Source organism: Hippocampus bargibanti, linkage group LG17 (genome assembly GCF_051943395.1).
Source record: "Hippocampus bargibanti isolate YZ-2025 linkage group LG17, ASM5194339v1, whole genome shotgun sequence".
Classification (NCBI taxonomy): domain Eukaryota; kingdom Metazoa; phylum Chordata; class Actinopteri; order Syngnathiformes; family Syngnathidae; genus Hippocampus; species Hippocampus bargibanti.
The window spans coordinates 7,585,674-7,605,185 of record NC_142750.1 but is presented as its reverse complement, the minus strand read 5'-3'; the positions used below and the strand labels follow the sequence as shown (position 1 = coordinate 7,605,185).

The following is a 19,512-nucleotide window of genomic DNA, read 5'->3' as shown; positions in this document are numbered from 1 at the left end:
TGCTTATTTCGAGCATTTTTGGAAAGTTGAAAAACATATTAGCTCATGACAGCTAATTCATGATCAACCTAAAGTTCAGTCGAAACATTTTATCATAACAAGACGCCCCCCCCCAAAAAAACAACAACCACAAGTCCGCCATTTTGTTTTGAAGTAGCCATTTTGACCGATTTACGCAGATTGTGTTTATATGAACACAAATAAGATTTCAAATGCATTATTGTTGTTTCTTGCCACATTAATTATTCTTAATTATATATATATATATATATATATATATATATATATATATATATATATATATATATATATATATATATATATATATATATATATATATATATTTCATTTATAAGCGCCTTTCAAAACTCTCAAGGTCACTTTACAATCACAGGATAAGTTTTTTTTTTCTGTGAGTGAGCAGCGGCAGCCACACACACACATATATATATATATATATATATATATATATATATATATATATATATATATATATATATATATATATATATATATATATATATATATATATATTTCATTTATAAGCGCCTTTCAAAACTCTCAAGGTCACTTTACAATCACAGGATAAGTTTTTTTTTTCTGTGAGTGAGCAGCGGCAGCCACACACACATATATATATATATATATATATATATATATATATATATATATATATATATATATATATATATATATATATATATATATATATATATATATATATATATATTTCATTTATAAGCGCCTTTCAAAACTCTCAAGGTCACTTTACAATCACAGGATAAGTTTTTTTTTTCTGTGAGTGAGCAGCGGCAGCCACACACACACATATATATATATATATATATATATATATATATATATATATATATATATATATATATATATATATATATATATATATATATATATTGTTAATTATATACTTCGTTTGAACCTATTTGATGCTCTATTTTTGATTTTATTTAGATTTTTTTTTAATTAATCTGTCTGTGTTCATATGAACACGCTCGACATAAATGAGTTAAGATAATTCCTAGCTCTTATTTTGAAAAGCTTCTAGTCCAGCCAAAATGTGAAAGAAGCCGTTTTGGACAAATGGCTCATCCCCATCAGAAGCACGTTCTGTTGAGAAGACGCTTCCGCCGCCATCTGATTTGAACGTCGCAATGATCATTTTGAGGATTTGCTATAAAATAGAAGATGTGTGGGGCCTTTCGTCTCCGGTTACACATTTAATTTATATACCGTTATCAGATGAAATCAGCTTAATCCTTGCCTCTAATAGGATTTTTTTTTTAAGATGCACGGTTGAATTCAAGCCAGCTTCTTCCAAAGAGGTCACGGAAACGCGCCTTGCTTTGTTGTACTCGGCTTCTCGTCTTTGTGCATGTTCACCTTGTCCTCTTCCCGCTGGCTGGCTGCTTGTTCTATTGCCGTAAAGCAATCAAGCGGATAATTAAATAGCTGCTGACTTGCATTTTTTTATCCTTTCGTTCAGGGTTTGTCGGGGGAAAAAAAGAAGACAAACTGTCGATTGAATCTATAGAACGGCACGACTTAGAAAATTGGAAGCTGATCCCTCTGTGATGAGAGGTCTGTTTGGAATGAGAAAGAAGAGTCAATTATACCCGTCCTCTAACTGCCATCGCAAAAAAACAAAACAAAACAAAAAACTCGAGCTGACTGGCGCATTCCGAGTCGCTCATCCCAAACACTTCAAGTCGGGCACACGGCGCTCAACTCGGCCACTTTTAATTACCAGCGCGAGGGAGGGCCAGCGAGCGAGTCACTCCTTTCTGTTCTGCCTCAGCAGAGATTTGTCAAGATTAATTGAATTTGCTGCTTCTAATCGCTCCGGTAATGCCCCCATCGTTCACTCACCGTCTGGCAAATTCTTGGCCCCCGCGACGTACTCGCAGGCGACTTTACAGCTGGCGTCAGGTGGCCCCTCGCCTAACGCGCCATGTTTACATCCAGCCAGGTTCCCGCTTTGTTTGCGTGAGTCATGTCGCCGAGGTGCCGCCAGTCACCTGAAACATGGAAGTGACAGCAGGAAATGACACATGCGCACAGAACACACAAACACACACTTCTGACTCAATCGCCTTGACAACAGCAGCAGCGTCACCCCAATCACCCAACATTTTTTTCCTGAGAAGTGTTTCTTAAAGTGCGCCAGCAAATGATAGCGAGTGTGTTTGATAAACAAACAGAGAGATGGGATAAATGTAGAAGCAATTCAATAATGAGATCGTGCAATCATCTATTATATTGTCCATTCGCGAGTTACACCGGGAGCAACACTGTGTGAGTGTTTTCATTTGTTTCATGATTGATCTGTAATAGATATTTCATGACGTTTTAATTATTTCGAAAACATTGTTTTATTTTCATTAAATTGCATTCTTTGTCAGGACACATGTAACATAACTCGAGCGATTTAATGGTTTGAATTTATTCTGGTTAATTATGCACTTCATTTGCGTAATTGTCTGTTTTAATTAATTCTATTCAATGTCTAAATGTTTTTGATTTTCAAATCAAAGTATTTAATAAATGCATATACAGTAAAGTCTCGTTATATCAATATTCTCGGGAGTCGGTAAAAATATCGATATAACCGGGCTATCAATACATCCGATCCTGCAGCATGTAAATTTTCTCCTTGCGTCCATAGAAATAGTATCGTAATAAGCAGTACTATCGATATAACCGACATTGACATAACGAGACTTTACTGTATGTGTATATATATATATATATATATATATATATATATATATATATATATATATATATATACAGTAAAGTCTCGTTATATCAATATTCAAGGGAGTCCGAAAAAATATCGATATAACCGGGACTATCGATATATCCGACCCTGTTTGCATGTAATTTTCTCTGTGCGTGCATAGAAATAGTATCGATATAACCGGGACTATCGGTATATCCGATATCGATATATATATATATATATATATATATATATACCAACTTACGACCGGGTTCCATTCCGACCAAACGGTCGTAAGTCGAAATCCATTCAAAATGTTGAATAGAGACTCGGAGGCTAAATGACACCCCCCCCCCCCCCACGCAGCCCCTCTAGTGCCATCACACGGTCGATTGCTGTACAAGAGTGAGATGCTGGCTCCCTGGCTAAAATTGTCCTACGCGTTGCCGGCCTGCTGCTAGCCAGGCGTAGAATTAAAAAAATAAAATAAATAGGGTCTGGAGGTCATTGTCGTAAGTACGGGTGGTCGTAAGTCGAGTTGGTCGTAAGTCAGATGTTACCTGTATACATACATACATTTGTTATATATATTCATATAAAATCATATCTATATAGAAGTTACTGTATATATATATATATATATATATATATATATATATATATATATATATATATATATATATATATATGATACTGAGTATATTTATTTACTATGATACTGAGTATATTTATTTACTATGATTAGAAAATCATGAATGTTTAAACATTGTAGCAGCTGTCAAAGTTCCAAAACTTGGACATTGTACAGGTGTCCCAGAACTTTTGTCCACAGGCGTCTCAGTTTCACCGTGTTTCGGCACAACTGTAAAAGCTTCTGCGTCCCATGAAGACATCGCCAATCAATTGGTGTGTTGATACTGCTGCACCATTAACACACACATACACAAAGTCAAAGTAAATCTACCTCACAAGAGGTCGCCAGCTGTCCTCCCTGCCGCCCTGGAGCACGGCACTTCATCATTATCGATTCCCCATGACACCCCCCCCCCCCCCACCCGCACCTCCCTCACTCTCTGGTGGGGCGATCGGTAGCGGCTGAGCATGAGCCATTAGGCCCCCCTGCTATTTCACCAGCTGTGATTTATCTTGTTAATATGCATCTCGTTCTCCGTGGTTTTAAAAGTGTCTAAACAGGCCCGAAAAATGGGTGCGTCGCCACTCGGCTACACTGAGTCCAACTGCTTTGTTCTTATTTGCAGCCAGTTACATTGATTGTGGCCCAAAAATTGCTAGAAATTGAAATTGGCATGTTGTAGGTGTGAAAGTATGGAAGTGTTAGTATTATGCTCATAAAGGAGAGAGTTATCTTAGCCCATTGAAATGAATTATAATGCCTGCAATCTGTTCCATCCCAAAAAAAAAACTCACAAAAAATGAAGGAAACTATTTTTTTAACTCATTCACTGCCTGAATTTATTCGGGAATTGAAAACGTGACATAGAGCGCCATTCCCGAATGTGTTCAGGTTTTGTTTTTTTCATGCTTGAGTGCCGATAAAGCGCTGGCCATGGCCTCTGGCAATGATTTTTCTTTTCCACAAGGTGGCGGCATTTCCCTTTTATCCATTTTAGCGCTTTGTTCTAGCTTCAGCAAAAATGTGTCCACTCCAGTTTCAGGGTTTTTGTCATTGTCACTCGAATTGCGGGACCCACAGAATATTGAGTTATAGGACTACATAAGCATTCAATTCAGCGGAATAAATCTTAGACTTTCTTCTTTCAACAGAAAAAATTAGTTAATACCTAAGTGCAGCTGTACAAAATACAATACAATACATACATGTTGATATTTATAGAGCTTTAACAACAGCTGAAGCTGTAACAAAGCGCTAACATGGACAAAAGGTGAAATGCTGCCCCCTTGTGGAAGGGAAAACATATGCGAGAGGTCTGACGAGCTCTGTACTTCGGGTAATTCAGTTGGTATATATTTTTAGACGTCTGAAATTCACACTATGATAGGTGGCATATCGAGCTATCTATTACCTGTATAACTAGCTAGCTAGCTATTAGTTGTATAGCTAGATAGCTATCGAGATAGCTATCTATTAGCTATCTATTAGCTATCTCGCTAGCTTTTTGTCTATTTGAGTTACTTCCGGGTTGAGTGAACGCTGGCGCGTGTGGCTGCCGCTGCTCACCCACAGAAAAACTTGTCCTGTGACTGTAAAGTGACCGGGAGAGTTTTGCTTCTAAATGAAATGTATTATTATTATTATTATTATTATTATTATTATTATTATTATTATTATTGTATTTATCGGCAACCCCCGCAAGAAAAAAACGAAACCCGAACAAATTCAGAAATGGCACTTCGAAGGCTTTCGGTGACCCCTTCTGCCCCCCAAGCTCCAGTTACACTCCAACCCTCTTCGAGGACACGTTTCCAAGCCAAACTGTATTCATTAGCATTCAAGTATTTTCTCTTGGATGCTTGCGCGAGTGAGGCGCTTTTGTTAAAAGGAGCGAGAGGCTAAAGAAACTGGAGAGGACACATTATGGGATGGCCGAGGAACCCCGGCAACAATGTGAGTCCGCATGTATGTGTGTGTTTTGCTGTTGCTCATTAGAGTGGGAGTAATTGATAGGCTTGTAGAAAGCATTGAGCAGAGTGATTAAGGAGCGCAGGCGCAGCGGCTTATTTCTCAAAAGGGCTTTGAAAAGGCAAGGGAGGCTGAAGCGATCACGCAAGCGAACGAGGTGGCCTTAAACTCGCCTAGTTTGTGATCCTTGTTTGTGTTCCTCAGGTACATCTGCTTCAATCTCTTTCTCTGTGTACTTTGCATCTTTTTTTTCTATTCCAGGACAGCCGGCGAGGAAAGGAAAAATCAAGTAAACAGACATCATAAGCTTTTCTCTTCTTTGCAGCTCTTTCTTTTCTTTCCTTCTACCTCAAACCATTTTCATTTCATGATTGAAATCTTTTTTTTTCTGAGGATGGAGGTTGGATTGCGGGCCCAAAAAAAATGGATGCATTTTGTTTGAGCTCTTTTGACAAACCTGCATCCGCATTACATTTCCCCTTCATCCAATCCAAATGACTCCGCAGAATGATGTTTGGCATCCATTTTGGGTCCGAAACCATCCATTAGTTTGACCTTGATGGACATCCTCGACAAAATCGAGCGCCGTTGTTATTTTCCCGGCAAGTCCACCGCGAACTCGTATAGAGATGAAAGCTCCAAATGGCCGCCGCAGCCCAACCAAACCTTACTCTTAATGACTCCCTTCCCAGTTGGCGGTCGGGTAGTAATACATTCTCTTCCTGCAAACCCCCCCCCCCCCCCCCCCAGTTTGAAAGAACGTTTGCATCGGTAGCCCTGCAGGCTGCAAACGCCGCCCGTAACTTCGCCGAGCTCTATTGTCCGGTTTGATCTGGGCACATCATGAAAGAAAGATCTTATCCCGGTGCTGCCTTTTGCTGCTCTTCAGATCCCTTCCAAAGCCACAGAGATCAAGACTGCCGCTTTCCTTTTTTCATCGCCCACCTCTCCCCCACCCCCTGTGTCTCCCCTTTTCTTCCGATTGTCTGACTTTTGTCAAGGTTGAGTTTACAGCTCAAACTTGGAAAAGCGCAAGTATCAAATTATAGCTGAGTTTCTGTTGAACATATTCTTCCCATTAAACGTTTTTTAATGTATTTTTTATGTATTTATTTTAATTCATATGCGTAGCTGGCACTTGCCTTTAAGCACCATTTGGGAAAATTATAAGCCAGTGTACCATATGGTGCTATAAGTGATTCAAGTTTACATCAAGCGATACAGTAAATTCACTCCACACATTTCCTAAATTGTGGGTGCCACTGTTTGTTTCAAACTCAAGGCTCGGGGGCCAGATCTGGTCCACCGTATAATTTTATGTGGCCAGATTTTGAGTGTCAACATCCATGATCCTTGCTTAAATGTGGACCAATGTCAAATTGTCATGCTTAAATAACATTAGGATTTTGCAATCATTTTGTTACTTTGTTAGCACTCAAACAATAATTGAACAAACTATGAGAGTTTATTTGACAGAATTCAAAATTGGTAATTAATCTGGCTTTGTGCAATTATATATAAACAATTATTTAGTTCCGGCGCTTCAAGGGAAGACATAGAAAAATTAGGTAAAAAGGCAATACTAAAATAACTAAATACTTAATGTAGATATCAGAATCAGAAAGCCTTTAATAGTCCCACAATGGGGACAGTTGCAATGCGGCTAGCTAGAAAGATAGATAGATAGATAGATAGATAGATAGATAGATAGATAGATAGATAGATAGATAGATAGATAGATAGATAGATAGATAGATAGATAGATAGATAGATAGATAGATAGATAGATAGATAGATAGATATAAATACACAAATAAACAAATAAACAAATAAATGAATATATAAATATATATATATATACCCCGGCTGAGCTGTCCGTCTTTGCTCAGTGCTCAAGCATTGCTCTGACAGAGGCGTCAGCCAGTTCAATGTATGCGGCGACGAGCGTGACCTCGCCCCCATCGCCCGTAACGTTTAATGGGAAAGGAGCGGCATCAATTGCTCCGCCATTAAGACGGTAATTGAGAGCCAGCATGGAGGCTGACACTTTTACTTGTCACGCCGCCGAATGGGGAAAGGCCGCACCCTGGGGTGGCATTATGACGCCTTTCTTCCTTTCAGGCTCAGTGGAGAAAGATGCTCCCAATAATGGCTGCCTTTAATGGTGGCTTAGTGGGGTCTGTGTTTGTGTTTTGATGGGGGGAGGAGGTGAGGGAGGGGCACTCGGTCATGAACTTCCTTTTCTTATTCCCCCTCGCCTGTTTGTTCCACTTCCATGCGAAAAGCAGTTATGAGTTAAAGTTGAGGCGCTTGATTCCATCAATGTTTTTTTTGGCCCCCCTTCCCCCGACTTGGGCAGCCCTCCTTTTATTTGATTGGGTAAGAGCAGTGCCAGACATGGAAATTAAAAACAATTGACGAATAATACAATTCAAATTGAATTGAACCATTTCATGCTCCTTGTAACCTGATAATGTGATAAGTTGCCCACTGTAATGACGGCTGTCCCTGAAAGAGTTAAAATTCATTCTTTGACATATTTAACTTAAACCTCATCTCTGAAAGTTGATGTTGCCATCCCCATTGCTCTTTTCTTTCTTGCTTGCTTGCTTTCTTGCTTCCTTCCTTACTATCTTCCTTCCTTCTTTCTTCCTTTCTTCTTTATTTCCTTCCTGCCTTCCTTCTTTGCTTACTTCCTTCCTTCTTTCATTTCTTTCCCTTTCTTCCTTCCTTCCTTCTTTCCATTCCTTCCTTCCTTCCTTCTTTCCATTCTTTGCTTCCTTCCTTACTACCTTCCTTCTTTCCTACCTTTCTTCCTTCTTCTTTTCTTCTTTATTTCCTGCCTGCCTTCCTTCCTTACTACCTTCCTTCCTTCTTTCCTACCTTTCTTCCTTCTTTCTTCTTTTCTTCTTTATTTCCTGCCTGCCTTCCTTCTTTGCTTACTTCTCTCCTTCTTTCATTCCTTTCTTTCCTTCCTTACTGCCTTTTTTCTTTCTTTCTTTCTTTCTTTCTTTCTTTCTTTCTTTCTTTCTTTCTTTCTTTCTTTCTTTCTTTCTTTCTTTCTTTCTTTCTTTCTTTCTTTCTTTCTTTCTGTCTTTCTTTCTTTCTTTCTGTCTTTCTTTCTTTCTTTCTTTCTCCTCCACAGCAGAAAAGGACGACGGCCGCACACTCTTTCTTTTCCCTCTAGTAGGTGTTCCAAGCGCCAGGAGGGGTGTGGCAAAATAAGAGGGGCGGAGGTCGGGTCGAGAGTGTGTTGTCATGGTGGTGGGGGGTGGACTATTGATGACGTTGAAGTGAATATTAAAAGAATCTCAAAGCTAGCTTAGGCCCTTTTCCCCTTCAGCTCATATTTCAGTCACCTTACGAAGCAAAAGACAGACAAGATAAGTCAGGCGAAAGAAAGGCCAGCGTTTTATTTAATCTTTCTCCCCCCCCCCCACGCTCCTTTCGTTCTCCTTTCCCTCTCTCTCTCCCTCCGCTGTCTGTCTATTTTTATCTCTCTCTCTCTCCCTCTGTTTTTCCGACGCTTGAATAGAAGTGGATCAAAAAGGTAACGACCGCTATGAACGTAACAACCACAGCTCGCCCCTTCCTCCCTGCCCCACCCGCTCCCATAATCCCTCCTCCAACCCGGCACCTTGTGTTGTATGCTCATGATGTCCAGACCCACCCCTACCCTGTCGCCTCCGCCGTCATCTTCTTTCTGTCTCTTTTCGCCATTTATAACCAAAAAGTCTAAAACCCCTCTAGATTTCCACGTGATGGCTGCAGGCTGAAAATCGCACACACTCACTGCCAACCCCCCCCCCCCCCCCCCCCTTCAAAACAATCAATGAGAGATAAACCGGACATGATTTCATTTCTTTTCTCTAATAAGCACTCACACGACGTCATCCTCATCCTCTCACTTAGCAAAGAAGTCGTGTGTGTGTTTGTGTGTGTTTTACAATCGGGGATCAAAAAGGAATTTCTCTCCTTTGTTTATCCACGCAGAGCGCTAACCTAGCTCAGGTAGCCCTCACAACATTTCAATCTCATTGTTGTAGTCGCTCAATTATTATCCCCCCCTTCTCCGTCATTGGCATTGGCTTCTTTTTCCTCTCATCTTCCCTCCCTTGGTTTATCTCTCAGATGGTCCGTCATCAAGGCGGCGTGAATTTGATTCACCCCTCCTCCTCTTCCTCTTTTTCTTCTTTCAACAGTGTGTCCCCATCATCTCTTTGCTTTGGTCTTTTACGGTATTCAAAGTGAAACCGAGCGAGCCCACCCGACCCTCTCTCGAACTCTCATGCGCGGGGTCCGGAGAGGAGGTTTAAAAAGCGGTATATGGTGACGCGAGGAGTACTCGGTGCTCCTTGTAATGCAGCCAGGGGCCTCTTTAAAGAGCCCCAATCAGCCTCAATCACGAGCGTCTCCAAAAGAAAATAGGCACTGAGCCGCACGCTTCTAAGCTCGTGGCAAAGAGTTCCCATCAGTGGTTGTCCTACGGGGTTAAAAATGTCGGATAAAACTTTGGAAATGTACTGATTGAAATGGAATGTACTACTTTTTTTGTTTTTTTTTTATGTAATACTTTGTTGTTTTTTTAATCTTCTCATGAGCGGAGTTTTGACCATAAAAAAAAAAATCACAACATGGAGTGGGGAAAGTCGACTAAATAATTCAAGCCTCTGTGAAGATCACTGGAGATCTTGCACGGATAAATATTCCTTTGTATGGTATGGACTCATTCACTGCCGGACGATGTGCAAAAAGGTCTACACTCCAGTGCCGGGGTTTTTGTCATTGTCACTCAAATTCCACGGACCCACAGAATATGCATTGCATTTTTATCTTGTCCTAAAACTCCATATTATGCGGGTCCTGCAATTTGAGTGAAAATGACAAAAACCGTGGCACTGGAGTGGACACATTTGTAAATCGCAACGCTCTTATACGTTCAGCTATTTCAATAAATGCATTTCCAATGTTGTTGACGTTTTATTTTTACGTAAACACCCCCCCCCCCCCCCCCCGGCACCAATCCCTCTCTGGACCCTGTGCATGGATCCAAACATGAGCAAGGGTGGGGTATTCTGTTCTCAGTGGAACCCTTTGTCCATCCGTGAACGTGTCCCACATTTCTATCCCAGCACCGGCAGCCATTTTATCTCTTCATGCAGAAGCATCGCACGACACCAACCCTTCCTTCCCCCTTTCCTCCTCCCTCCACACTCGACTGGTGGTTGTTTACTTCCTCTTCTTCGCACTAACACAAAGAGGAAAACGTTTTTTTTCCCTCTGTTTTCCCTCCCTCCCCTTCCTCTGTGTGATTTAACATCCCAGACTTGTCTTGCACGCAAATGTCCAATTAATCCTGGCCGTCGGCGATTGGGATGTCGTGTGATATGGCAGCGGCGCAGTGACTTGAAATGCATTTGTTAGTCCGTCGACAGTACCTGGCGTCTATTTTAAGAGCACTTTCATCGTTTCTTTTCACCTCCATCTTTGTCTCGTCGTCACGGCGTTCCCGTTTTAGCTGCTAGGCTAACCAAAAAACAACATTTGCTTTATTTCCCTAAAACCAGAAATGTCGTTGCTTCTCGATGAAATAAAAGGGCCGTAGGGCTTGGGGGTCACGCCAATAGCGCTGCGGTCGTCGCAACCTGTGATTTGTAAAAGTGAATGTGAAGAGGCGCGTCATTGTGAGAGCAAGGCAAAGATTGTTGCCATGGTGACGGCGGGCCGCAAGCATCATTGGTGATGACCCTCGGCACTCTGACATGGTCATGTGACCGAGCGGCGTGGCGGGAGACTGAAGGGCAAAGGTAATGAGATGTGGATCAAATTGGAGGTGCTCAAAGTTTTCGGGTCCATGGACATGATTCAATTGGAATTATTTATTTTGTTCACAGTTTCGACCTAAATATAAAATTAAAAAATAAAAAATAAAAACTAATTCATTTTACAGTAAAGTCTCGTTATATCGATATTCTCGGGAGTCGGAAAAAATATCAATATAACCGGACTATCGATATATCCGATCATGCGGCATGTAAATTTTCTCCTTGCGTTCATAGAAATAGTATCGTAATAAGCAGTACTATCGATATAACCGATATCGATATAACGATACTTTACTGTAATTCATTTTTGACATTTGTTCATGGTGGCTAGTTGGTGTGCATCACTTACACCAAGGGTGTCAAACTCATTGTATGCAACAGGCCACATTGTAGCTAGCTACACACAACAAATGACCATATTTTCCAGTGTATAAGGCACACCCAAAAGCCTTCATTTTCGTCAAAAGATGAATATTGAGCAACAACAGGTCTGGCAAGTACTGTCAGTAGCCAGCGACTCGATTTCCTCCTGTAGAAGAAATAGCGCATAACCCCAGCTGCAAATGTAGCGCCTTGTAATGTGTTGTGCCTTATATTTGGAAAACGTTGATATATATAAATGTATAATATATTAGGAAAACCTTTTTCTTCTTTGAAAGTGCGCCTTATACTCCGGTGCGCCTTATATATGGAAAATGTTTGAAAATATACCATTCATTGGAGGTGCGACTTATACTCCAATGCGCCTTATAGACCGGAAAATAGGGTCATGACTAGCTCGTTTTCAAATCAGAAGTAAAAAAATAATGACTTACAACAAATTGAAATTTTGCTTCGGGCTTTAGCAAGCATCATGTAATTTCATTTGCTTTGGTGGGCCGAATAAAATGATGTAGCAGGCCAGATTTGGCCCCTGGGCCTTGACTTTGACACCTGTGGTTTACACTCCCGTGGCTGTGAATAGATATCAGTGATAAAAGCGTGCAGCGGTAGGTTGCAAACTGTGAGAATTCAGACCACTTGTGAATCTTTTTCAAAGTTGTGGCTGGTGAGTTTAATTTTTCGCAAAGAAAGAGTCAACGTGAGCAGAATTCTTTTTCACAGCTTGGTGGAAGGCAAAGCGCACTTGACACGCTGCCCAATTAGTTGTTTATTTGTTAAAATGTAAACTTTTAACATGAGGAATGTGCTTCAACGTTGCAAATATTTCAAACACAGACACGCTAAAAAAATAAATGCTGTGTTTTTCCAAACGTACTCCCTGGTAGCTGTTGATTGCGTACCTTTACCCAGTGTTTGAAATAACGTCTGCCCGGACAAACTTTTACAATTGGCGTACAACTTTCAAAACGTCTCGGCCCGGGTGGTTGACAACTTCTTGACAACAAGAAAAAAGTTTTTTTTTTCCAAATCAAACGTTTGTTTTATTCATTACTAGCAAAGCGCTACAAGCCACGTGAGCTCCTCTTTCTAAGCGCCTGAAGCACAAAACCGGCTTCTGATTGGCTGCCGTGCCGAGTATGTAAATTGCCAAACGAACGTTCGTTTGTTGTGAAACAATAATAATAATAATAATAATAATAATACATTACATTTTCAGCGCCTTTCAAAGCTCTCAAGGACACTTTACAGTCACAGACAAGCATAGGTACTATCATCAATAAAATATAATCACAAATACAATGCAATAAATAAAATACAATTATAAATAGAAACAAGAGAAAGAGCTACACAGAAAATGCAATTTTAGGCAGGCAACTTTATGGCCGGGAAAGCAACTTTTCAGAGTTGTCTGTCCTGGTGTCCGCTTTTTTGTCATGAGTTTCAGACACTGCTTTACCTAAGGTTTGGTTTCTGTATTTTCCGGTGTATAAGGCGCACCAAAAAGCCTTGATTTTCTTCAAAAGATGACCCTGCACCTTATATGTGAAGTAAGATTGACCCACAACAGGTCTCGCAACGACTGTCGACAACTGCAGACTCCTTTTTCCCCTGTAGAAGAAGTATTGCGTAACCCCAACCGCTACTGTAATGTGGTGTGCCTTATATTTGGAAAATGTTTCTGTATTATATTTGGAAAACTTTTTACATTCATGGAAAGTGTGCCTTATCCTCGGGTACGCCTTTTATATGGAAAAAGTTTGAAAATACACCATTCATTGGGGGTCCGCCTTACACACCAGAAAATACAGTAATTATTTTGTTCCCGCACATTGGAAGTGTCTTGACATCTGCGGTTGAAAAAAAATCACATTATTGGAAAATTTGGGTGACAGATGAAGGACTCAGTGAGTACGATTTGAAAAAAAAAAATGTCGGGTTGCGTCAGGAAGTGCATCTGGTTTAAAATCTGTGCCAAGCATAACTCTAAAATCACCATTTTTTTCAGCATCCGATTTGCAACTCAGAAATCCGCCGCCATGTTAGCATCTCGTCCGTCAAAGCGCACGTCCGTATCGACGCATCCCATTGGTTGTCATCCAGGCCAATAAGGCTCGCTGGTAAACGTTTGCTATCTGCTGTCGGTGAAAAGTATTCTCCGGGGTGGCCGTTTGACTTGATAAAGGCTCCGATTTGACACCTGCCTCCTACTGATGTCTCCAAAGCGCCTGTGTTGCGTGTGGGGGTGTGCGAGTGTGCGCGCATGTGTCTTTGTGGATGTACATTTTTGTGTTTTCAGTCCATTGACTTGACCCTCTCGTAGTCTGAAGGAAACGCAAGAAGCAACACGCAGCATTTTTCTTGTCACATTGTTGCTCTTCAGCCTGGTTCACTTTTAACTTGAATTCTCAATTTACAGGAAATAACCGATTGCTCACCTTTGCACTTTACTCTCTCTCTCTTTCTCTCTCTGTCTGTTTCTCTTTCTGTCTTTCTCTCTTTCTCTCTCTCTCTCTCTCTCTGTCTTTTCTCCCTCTCTCTCTTTTTCTCTGTCTTTCCCTCTCTATCTTTCTCTCTGTCTCTTTCTCTTTCTGTCTTTCTCTCTCTGTCTCTCTCTCTCTCTCTCTCTCTCTCTCTCTCTCTCTCTCTCTCTCTCTCTCTCTCTCTCTCTCTCTCTCTCTGCCTTTCTCTCCCTCTCTCTATTTTTCTATTTCTCTCTCTCTTTCTCTATCTTTCTCTCTCTGTCTTTCTCTCTCTATCTTTCTTTGTCACTTTCTCTTTCTGTCTTTCTCTGTCTCTTTCTCTCTCGTTCTCTCTCTCTCTCTCTCTCTCTCTCTCTCTCTCTCTCTCTCTCTCTCTCTCTCTCTGCCTTTCTCTCCCTCTCTCTATTTTTCTATTTCTCTCTCTCTTTCTCTGTCTTTCTCTGTCTTTCTCTCTCTATCTTTCTTTGTCACTTTCTCTTTCTGTCTTTCTCTGTCTCTTTCTCTCTCTCTCTCTTTCTCTCTCCTCTCTCTCTCTCTCTCTCTCTCTCTCTCTCTCTCTCTCTCTCTCTCTCTCTCTCTCTCTCCCCCCCTCTCTCTCTCTCTTTTTTCTATTTCTCTCTCTCTCTTTCTCTGTCTTTCTCTCTCTCTCTTTCTCTCTCTGTCTCTTTCTTTTTCTGTCTTTCGCTGTCTCTTTCTCTCTCTTTGTCTCTCTCTCTCTCTGTCTCTCTCTCTCTCTCTCTTTCTCTCTCTCTCTCGCTCTCTCTCTCGTTCTCTCCTTTTCTCTCCCTCCTCTCTCTCTCCCTCTCTCTCATCTCTCTATTTGTCTCTTTCTTTCTCCCCTTCTCTCCCCTCTCTCTCGTTCTCTCTCTCTCTCTCTCTCTCTCTCTCTCTCTCTCTCTCTCTCTCTCTCTCTCTCTCTCTCTCTCTCTCTCTCTCTCTCTCTCTCTCTCTCTCTCTCTCTCTCTCTCTCTCTCTCTCTCTCTCTCTCTCTTTGTCTCCACTTTTGTATGATGCAGAACTGCACTCCAGGGCTCCACGACACGCTGATGCTTTGTTTTTCCTTCAAATAATGTGTTGCGTCATTCGTCAAATACACCCTATTTGTGCACTGCACTGACTCCATTTAATATTAAATACATTTGAAAACATGCCCTGAATATTTGACCAGTAAGTTACTCTTGGTTTTCTCTGAGCCAACCAAGCGTGCGATTTCCAACCTATCTTAAAAAAAAAAAAAACTAACAACACACACAACACACACAAACACAACGACCTTAAGATACTTTCATGCCCATTAACTTTTCAGCATGCAGCTCAGGTACAGCGTGCTGTGCTCCATTCTGCCCCCTGCTGCCCATATGCTGTACATGCCAGTAACAGGTGCAGGATTCAATTAGACCAGCAGGTGCTCTGCAGTAGGTCAGAAGGGCCGGTGAGGCAAACTGTGAAGCCTTCTAGATCTAAAAAAAATATATATACACATTCAAGATCACTGGTTCGGTTTAATATCCAGACATTAAACGATATAACGAGACTTTACTGTATATGTGTGGTCATGCATCATGGATCTTCCCTTATTGAGGATGACGGTGCAATAATTGGGCTTCACTGTATTATGACTAGATTGCATGGGAGTAGTCATAATTATTCCTCTATGGTGACATATAATCTGCATATTTATAATCATGTCACATTTTTTTTATAATAATAATGAACACTCTAGGACACTTTACAATTAAAAGAACAATACACAAAACAATAAAAGCATAAATAAAATGATAAATAATAAAATAGCTGATTAAACTAGACCATGAATGCAATTTTAAACAGATGGGTTTTGTTTATACTTGGCTCATTCACAGCCAGATGTTCAAAAATGTGTCCACCCCAGTGCCAGGGTTTTTGTCATTGTCACTCGAATTCCAAGGACCCACAGAACATTGAATTTTAGGACTACATTTACATTCAATGCAGCATAAGAAACCTTAGACTCTCTTCTTTCATCAGAAAAAAAATAGTTAAATCCTATGTTATATGAGTCTGGAGTTATATGATCTTGAAATAAGGGTGGTTGTCCAAAATACAATACAAATCAATACATACATATTGGATTATATAGCGCTTTAACAACAGTTGAAGCTGGAACAAAGCGCGAACATGGAAAAAAAGGAAATGCTGCCCCCTTTATTGGCACCCAAACAAGAAAAAAAAAAAAACGAACAAATTTGGGAATGGCGCTTTAGGTCATATTTTCAATTCCTGGATAAATTTGTGAATGAGTTAATGCGTCACTGACAGCAGGTATCCAAAATGATTAACCTAAATTCAGCCCCAAGCAGATCACCTTTTAATTGTTTTACAAGTCATTTCGAAAATGAGTCCTTCTCACTCAGGGGAGTGTGACATCAACACACATGCACACACATGCACGCACGCACGCACACACACACACACTCACACATCCTCCCCAAATCCATTTTTTGCAGTAGACTCATATTGACAAGAAGCAGGCTGACCTGTGCCCGCGAGACGGATTATGGAGATGAATAGTCAATTATTACAGCAGCATCCCCCCCCCCCCTCCCGTCTGCACCACACTAATGGCTGTGTTGACATTTGATAGAAAAAAAAATGTCTTTTTAATCCCCGATAAGGTAAATTTCATTTGCCATCTGGTTAGTTGGGAGGCTAAATAAGTACTGCCCATCACAAACAACAATATTCTCACTCCAACAATAATTAATCGATTTAATCGGACTGCCTGTTTTAAATCCGCATGGCTTTTCCCCTGGCCAACCTCCTCGTACGAGACCGGCATAATACCTAATCTGAAGATTTATGCTTAATTCCTAATGCCTGTTACTTAATACCTCGTTCATACTGTGGCCATAATAACATGTACTGTAAAACCGCTGCTGGGTTTTTCGTCGCGACTGCGTCCCGTTGCTGCAATCACCATTCAATTAGAGGCTGAGGAAGGGGAGGCGAGGTAAACAGGAAGCGGTTCCGAGTTAATGGATCCCCGCCAAGACCTCTCCCCAATCCTAATCTGTGCAAAATGTGAAACGAGATTGTTTGTGTGGTCTGTAACTCCACAATAATGAAACGCCATGGCTAAAGTATCACCGTCCTTGTACATTGACGTACAAGTGACGTGTGAAGTTTGTTTTTTGAAGACACAAGCTGTTTTTCAGATGATTCCAGACGTGAGCACTGTTTGACAGTGAACCCAACTCACCCAACCAAACAGCAGTTTAGTAGATCATAAAAATTGATCAAAAAAGAGGCTTCAAGCTGTTCAATGTCACGCTGAGTCCAAGTTTGATGTCAAAGTAAACCTGAAAAATAGAGAATGGTTTCAGACAGACAGTATAACACTTTCCAGTCTCATAAAATGGAGGGCAATCCCAATTTAGGACAAGGTTATTTTTAGGGTTGTGGGTGCAGGTGCAGTATTGGGCTGATTTTGGTCAGAACGCTGAGGTTTTGTGTTGTTCATAATCAGGAGGTTCTTGGCCAAGTGTTGGGGCACCATTATTTTAATCTAATGACGCCAAATTTGCCAAACCAGCCTTAAATTTATTTATATAAACCTTAAACATACTTATATGAGCCTTAAACACACATTCCATACAAAATACAGCACTGAAACAGTTTACGAACGAATTCACCTTACGCACGACCGTTTGGGACGTATCTTGGTCGTAAATTGGGGAGCGTCTTTATGAAGAGGAGGGGCAATGCCAAATGAGGCAAATTGCGACATCACAATACATGCAATTGAAATAGGCATGTTTACAGGCACATATTCAAATGTGGGCAGGTAACAACTTTGTTGTTTTATTTCAACACTAAATGTTTTGGCAGGCATTCCAGAGGCTTAACCGTTTTCACACAAGCAATTAAACTGTCAGTTGTTTTTTTGTAACATGCCGCCGTTTGTTTTTGTGGTTTCAGTTTACATTGCTGTAAAACTGTACTAAACGCCTTTCACATCGCAAACTGCAAACCACAAACCCACAATGATAAGAATCTTGTTCACAGAATACTTCTCTGATGGTATTTGCATTGAGTCATATGCTGGTATATATTATTTTGTGTATGCGGATTATGACTACTTTGTCTTTTTTTTTAAACCGGATTCCTGGTCACAGACTAAAATATAATTCCGATCTCCTATGCCGTATAATACGATGTGTGTCATCGACGGTTATATGGCTGAAATGCGGTTGTCGGTGGTTTGCATTTTATGGTAATTAATCCAATTGTTCCATGTGATTGCGGTCGTGATTTTCTCCTTAAATCTATTTTGAGCCTGAGCATCCCAAGCTTTGTTTATGTTCACCTATGTTCACCTATGCAGACCCGCTAAGTCCATCGCCTTGTGCGTGCCGTTTATTTCTCCTTTTTACACCAGCATTATACTTTTATGGTACTGTCCTACTTTTATCGACCACCTCCCTGGCGCTGAAGCATTTCAGCTCAGATAACATCTCGCCTTGTACAGTGCTTATTTTTTATTTTTTGTACGTATTTTTTTCCCGCTAATGTGTGTGACTCCCCCACTGCGTCTGGCTCGATGAAGATGTCGTTTGATTGTAGTGCGCCGGATTCAGATTTGCCCTGAGTGGAAGGATTCATCGCTCGGCCGGATTTAGCATTTTTCAGACTCGCATGCTTGTATTTGTAAGGCAAACACCGCACGCCTCCATTGTGGTTTAACAATTGCGGGTATCAAATATGAGCACCTTCTAAAGTGTTTGTTTGGGCTCATGTATGATTCCATTCTTGTTTTTGGTGCCAGTCTCAATCCATGCTGCAAGGTACCTTGTTGTATTAACAGTTTTACAGTATTACCGCTGAGTGGTAGGGCTTAAAAATGAAATCCATATTTATTTATTTATTTATTTTTTAATTGCACAAATCAGATACAGACACTCCCCTACTTACGAACATTCGAGTTACGAACATTGGTACATACGAACTTTTTTGTAGTAACATATGTAGTATTCTCTCCAGTTGTACAAGTACGTATCTTTCGAGCATATATTTTATTAAGCACTACAGGTTACTTATACAAGCCTTAAATATACTAATATACGCCTTAAACATACATTCCTGAAAAAATATAGCACTGAAGCAACTTAAGAACAAATTCACCTTACCAACGACCGCTCGGAACTATCTCGTTCGTAAGGTGGGAATGGTCTGTATTTTATTAAATGTTTATTTTTCAGTACAAACCAATACAGGTTACTTATATAAGCTTTACACATACTTATATAAACATTCATACATTCCATACAAATATAGCACCCAAACAACTTACGACCAAATTCACCTGACGAACAACCGTTCGGACCGTATTTCGTTCGTATATTGGGGAGTGTCTGTATATGAAGATTTTGTTTTCTGTCTTGACTATCAGATTTGGCAAATGACAATGACTATTTCGGTGTAGCCTCTGGTACAGGAGTGGTTCAT

General features: G+C 40.5%; 1 protein-coding gene across 14 annotated transcripts in view; it reads left to right on the top strand.

Annotated features, from left to right (window-relative positions):
* Positions 1-19,512, top strand: part of adgrl1a (adhesion G protein-coupled receptor L1a) — a 253,372-nt gene that overhangs the window by 199,338 nt on the left and 34,522 nt on the right. For 2 of the 14 annotated variants that reach the window (XM_089018148.1, XM_089018145.1), the window contains exon 13: positions 8,875-8,889. The exons of the other annotated variants lie outside the window; for them this stretch is intronic. In XM_089018148.1, coding sequence (XP_088874274.1) covers positions 8,875-8,889 — 15 coding nt within the window. The remainder of the gene's footprint in view (positions 1-8,874; positions 8,890-19,512) is intronic. 14 annotated transcript variants of the gene reach the window in all.